General features: G+C 37.0%; 1 protein-coding gene across 2 annotated transcripts in view; it reads left to right on the plus strand.

Annotated features, from left to right (window-relative positions):
* SAMSN1 (SAM domain, SH3 domain and nuclear localization signals 1) overlaps positions 1-5,145 on the plus strand; it is a 95,285-nt gene extending 90,140 nt beyond the window's left edge. For both annotated transcript variants that reach the window (XM_054182329.1, XM_054182321.1), the window contains one exon: positions 4,445-5,145. In XM_054182329.1, coding sequence (XP_054038304.1) covers positions 4,445-4,650 — 206 coding nt within the window. In that variant the 3' untranslated portion in view covers positions 4,651-5,145. The remainder of the gene's footprint in view (positions 1-4,444) is intronic.
* The last annotated feature ends 855 nt before the right edge of the window (positions 5,146-6,000 follow it).

A 6,000-nucleotide genomic window follows, 5' to 3' on the forward strand; every position in this document is an offset into this window, starting at 1 on the left:
TTACACAATATCATGTCAAGGTAAAATAATGCTCAAAGACAATCTCCCCTTCTGTGCTGTGGTACAACTCATTGACCTGGACATAGTATTTCCAGATTTCCCAAGGAAGCTCCTCTTTGCATGCGTATTAGTATTTTTCACCTTTTTTCAGGCACATCTGTTTGCTTCCAGATTTTAGAGACCAAGGAAGCTTCTCATTTCTGTTTTCACTATAGACTCTCCTCTCACATCAGTTCAGTATCCCTCCCCAAAAAGCTATGCCGCTGACTTCAGTGCGTAAATATCTCCAAAAGGTTTATTCCTTTGAGTCCCCAAAGTATTGCATGTGTATGCAGACCCATTTCAGGTTTCTCTGCTTCTTTTTCAAGAAGAATTGCCATTTACTGCTCAAAATGATCCTCTCTTGAGTTTGATGCTTTATGAGTTTTCATTTCATTTTAACAGTTAGGTGGTCTAACTGGTACAGGCACTACAGGTTGCTACACGGCCTTCATATGTACCTAGGAGGTCTAACACCAGCCTTAAAGACACACTTTGTTCTATTTAGTTATTGTATGGGGCTGCTCAGTTTGTCACCGCTGCAGCTGCCAGGAAGGCACACAAGTGACTCAGCCTAAAGCACCGTGCTCCCAGCCCAGTTCTCCTTCTGGGCAAAACCCATGAAGGCAAACTCTCAGATGGCATGCTCATGAAGTATGGCTTGCTGCTGGGTGACCTTCCTTTTTTTTCCAAGACAAAATCCAAGCCTTCTGCCTCTCATCTGGTTTAAACTGACATAACCGCACGGGAGTCGGTGTGACCTCAGTACAGTCTTGAGCTGAATTGCCTTAAACCTAAGCTTAAAGTGCCTTCCTAATCAGGATTTTAAACTCATTAAAAAAAGGGGGGAAAAGCTGGTAAAGGAAAAAAAGACATCTATCCCTGCGTGTGTCATGCGCACCTATGTCATTGAACAGCAAATATTAATTTCAAAAATCTAAATAGCAAGGAAGATAAGTATGCATCGCACATCTATTACCGAGGGTCAAGGCCTCACTTTTTTTTTTTTCAGAAGTCTGAACATAATCCTACTGTCTAAAGTAGTATTAGAATATATGTGTCAAAATGATGTATATCTTGGACTCTTCTGGCCATATCATAGACAGCAGTGACTGAAAGCTATTTATCTTATACGAAACTGCTTTACTGTAGAAAAATGATAGGACTTCCATTTGTTGATAAGATAATTATTTCTGATGATTCTGCAACATCTAACGGCAGTTTAATTTTATCAGTTCCTGTTTCTTGTGCATTGTATCTTTCTTCTGATGTCTAAAAGATTATGAGAGTAAACTTAACCTTTACTAACGCGAACCTTGAACATGTATGTATTAGCGGAAGGAATTAAGTAGAACTGAATGTAAGAGTCAAAAGCTAAAAAGAAAAAATAAAAAAGCATAGTTTCTTTTCTCACGAAGCAACTTCTAAAATTGTATGCTACATATATTTATAATACTCAGTATCCTGTGCAAGTGGTTTAGTATTTACTGCATAATATATAAGGCTGCTTTAAAGAGAAAAAAATAAAAGTGCCAAAGTTTGCTTTCAGTCTTTTCTTCTTAAATATGGGGGAGTTTTCTTCAACTTTTTCTGCTCAGAAATATAATATTTTTACTGTCTCAAGCAATTAAACCTGTTTTTTTAGTTTTTCATGTAAAAAAATTCTTCTACTGTTATAGGAGGAGACATGAGTTTTACATTTCTCTATGTTTTCTAAATAGAAATTTCTTATTCTCCTAACTGATCTAAATTTAGATTTAAAAAAAAACTCAGTTCCAGGCTTGTCTGTGTCTTTTTCCCTGAAACATACAAGGGAAAGACATCACTCCAAAAGAATTTGGGATCTGTTTTTCACATAGGAACTACTCAGATTATTACAACTAGTTACAGGGCACTAATATACTGACTGAAACTGTATTTCGTTTTTAATCCACTAGTTCCTTGGTCTTCTTTCCATTGTAAAACAAACAAAGTGGATGGAGGTTCCTCTTTGACCTTGAAAATGTAAACAGGATTAACACTTTCTAGGTCACTGCTTGCCAGGGCAACAGATGATGCTAGAGAAGCTGATAAAGGTACCAGCAAGCAGCATTAGGCTGATGAGGGGATTACAGGGGAGGGCAGGGGAGCCCCTGCCCGCAGCCGCCCAGGAGGACTTCACCCAGCCACAGGCTGAGCCCTGTCAGCCCACAGCCACCACAACCTGGGTCGTCCTGGCGCCGGTGGGATGGGTGCGAGGAGCTAATGACACAGTTTAAACAAGGCTTTACTGGGGCATCTGCTGTTATTTGTGCTAAACTACTTCTGTTGCTACTAATAGCAGCAGTAATACCTTCACTGGTGTAATGCCTTTTGCAATTCCTTCCTGACTTAATTCAGAAATCAATTGGACCCTACATGATCAAATATTTTCCCTGCAAAGGGAGATAAGATTTGACATGGCAAACTGTGTTCTGTAAGATGAGAAGGAGATCAAACAGTAACAGCTATCAATTAAATCTGATGAATGATGTAATCTTTCATGCAAGTGAGATTAACCATTAAATTTATTTGGGAACAAGGTGGGACTTCTATACCTTGGAGAACATTTAAATTAATCAGAAGTCTCTTTTTTTTACATAGGTTTATGCCTATAACCTATTCATGCAAAAATCACTTAGTTGAGATGCTGGATTCTTTTCTTCAAATTCAGATTAGTTTATTAACTTAATTAGACAACTGAAAGTTAAAAAATATTAAACAAAATGGATCAGTCCAAACAATCTACAAGACTTCCACCAGGACCTAGAAATATTTCTCAATATATCAAAATGCTTCATGAATTACTCATTGCAATCTTACCCAATGAAGACAGGTCTTGACTCCCTTGCTGTTTCATTTCAATATTTTCAGAGTGAAACATTTCAATTTTTAATTCCTGACTTATTCTTTTTGTCACAGTATAACCCAAGATTTAAAAAATAATCCAAATTGTAAATCTTTCCCTTGTTGCCAAAGTTTATCATTAACAACAACTGAAACAAATATTAGTATTATTTTTCCTTGTCAAAATTTTATAATTCTGGGATTCTACCCTGGAGCTAAACTAGATTAAGATTTTGACAAGGGATAAAATCCTTCATGAACCAGGACTTCAAGTCTGCCTGTACTTGAATTGAGACAGCTTAAATCTGACTAAAGATTCAAAGCTAACTATTTAACCATTGAGTAACAAGTCAAGTGAAATAAGGGAACTTTCTTTGCAAAAGCAAAAAAGGTAATATTTTTCTGAAGGGCTAATTCTGGGGTAAACCGATCTGTTTCCTGTGAAATTTATATTTTGGTTTGAAGTCAAGCCGCAGTTTGAATTAAAAATACAGTTACAGGAGGGCAATAAGGAAAAAGAAAAGTATGAAAGGGGAAGATTTTATGTTTTATAGCTTATTTTCAGAAGAAATTTACTCTGTGTAAGCATCATGTATTTCACAGCCAGAAAACACAAACACGAACTTTAACCACAAGATATATTAGATTCATGATATACAGGTATATCCTGTCTGCATGGTACCAGCTTGCCGAGCTTTTTTTGAGAGGTCTGTCAATACTCTCTCTGAGTGGCAGATTTTTGAGTTTGAATAGATTAGTTGTACATCAGCTAAACAAGGAAAAGCTATTTCCAAGATAATTTGCTTCTATTTAGTTTTGTAACGGTGTCCAAAAACCATACAGCAGGAGTTAGGCACCTTAGCTTTCTCTGAGGCCTTTGTGTTTTGGAAAACAACCTTTTGGCTATCAAGCTAAGTTTAGGAAGTTTCCATCAGCCACCCACTCCCACTGAAAAGTCCAGTGCTTTAGAAAACCTGATTACCACATCTGTCTGCTGAGCACTTCTGAAGACCATTGCGTTATATCTCACCACACGGTGCACAGAGTAGGTAAAATGGTGGGGGTTACACTCAAAAGACAGAAAATCTATAATGCAATGTGTTACAAACACGGCACAGTAGTCTACATGATCAATTGCATGAGCAGGCTCTGAAATACCCGAGTGTGGGAGGGGAAAAGCTGCTGCATTTACTGTAGGCATGGTGACCACGCGTGGTGACTGTTGCAACTGTGGACAGCCTAAACGACCTCAGTCTAAAAGATGAGGCCAAAGTCTCCAGCATTCGTCTCTGAGCAACATACTGCAGGATCAAAGCCAACCTCAACATCAACTGAGGTGTTGCTATACTTATGTAATCGTATTTTTAGTTCTTTGATGCTGAGGTTTCTGTTTCTGATAGGCAAAAGACACCGATCTAGTCATGTGTATATACTAACTCTGTTTCTACAGTTCTTCAAGATCAGTCATGTTTCTATCTCAAACTCTTTCCCAGGATACTTATTTTGACAATTGTTTTCTTTCTTTTTCTGTTCTTTCTAGTTGAACAACAGCAGAAAAGTGAGGTTGGTCAGGAGACGCGGAGCTTAAGCCCTCACCTCGGTTTCGACAAATCACAGTTAAATGACTGCCCAAGAGATTCTGGCTGTTACATCTCATCAGAAAATTCAGATAATGGTAAAGAAGAAGTAGACCCAGAAAGCCTGTCTGACATGGTGCAGTCAGTAACAATCACTGAGTCAAACTGATTCAGTCCTGCTGCTTTTCTGCAGATTTTCAGAAAAGACAATCAGATTTGCCAGTGTGACTGCACAGAAGCAGAACACAAAATATCCTCAACACCGAAAATCTACTTCTGTCTGATGCACCATGCTCTAGACTGTTTAATATGTGGACTCTTGATAGCTAAATGTTAGCTGATAATAAGGTATCTCATGCTTTTCTTTTCAATGAAACCACAGACCTTTCACTGAAAAAGTTTATACATTTCTATTTATAAATATTTGTACAGTAAATGCATTTTCTATAATAATGGAGAATTGGTTTAGGTAGTGGTACATAATCATAATCATTTCTGGAATTGTCCAAACTGTAAATATTGTACATATTTATTTTAAAAAGATACGGATGAATGACATTGTCTCTATTTTCAGATGTGTTTTGCTGATAATTGTATAGAATGTATTTTCACTGATATATCATCACAATAAAAAGGTGGATACATTCCCATCCTACTTTGAAAAGTATCAAGCTAATTCTCATCAATATTAAAGCTCTTTCATACCATTCTTCTTCAAAACGGGCTCTAAAGTAGGCTATCATCTCCTGCGCTTTATCCTGGAGGTACGAAAGAACTGCAGTGTGAACCTGAGTCAAGCTCTTTGTGTTCATTATCTTTTAGAGAACATAGCCATCTGAATGGCTTTTGCACTGGCAATTTCTTTATTGTTATTTTCACACCTGTTCTCATCCTTCCCAAGCATTATACAGAGAATTCATGCTTGGAGCAAAAAAAAATCAGTATCAGTGCTATGCTTTTATGATCTTTTTTTTTTGTGAAGCTCTTGCCTTTTGTGCGTGGTGTGAAGTTTGTTAATAGAGTATTTGTTTGTATATGAAACTCGGAAGATAATATGGTTATTGTGCACTATTGTCTTTCATAGGAGATTTTACTGTCATTTCCCAGTATATTTTGCACTGGAATACACATTTTAACTGCCTGTCTTCTTTTAGAGTACTTCCTTCAAAAATAAACAGAGTGTTTGAGCCCTTTAAAAACTACTTGGTTTTTAATGTGGTCGTTACATTTCAAAGACTGCTCTGTTGTAAGACTAACACAGTAAATGGCAACTCCACTGAGCATTTTTATCATGCATAATAATCTGTGTATCAAATCAATAGAGAAACTTTTTGCTCACCAATTAGTCACACAATTTTCATAATTTAAGGCATTTTGCATTTATGTTTAAAAGTTTCCACGTATTGCTGACAGTTTAAAAGAAAATCACCTTCAGAAGAGATGAAACATGGAAAGTTCCACCCCAAAAAGAGTATTTCTGAAGAAGCTATAAACACATGGAAAGCTTTTTTCCCTTTCT

This window comes from Rissa tridactyla, chromosome 1 (genome assembly GCF_028500815.1).
Source record: "Rissa tridactyla isolate bRisTri1 chromosome 1, bRisTri1.patW.cur.20221130, whole genome shotgun sequence".
Lineage (NCBI taxonomy): Eukaryota > Metazoa > Chordata > Aves > Charadriiformes > Laridae > Rissa > Rissa tridactyla.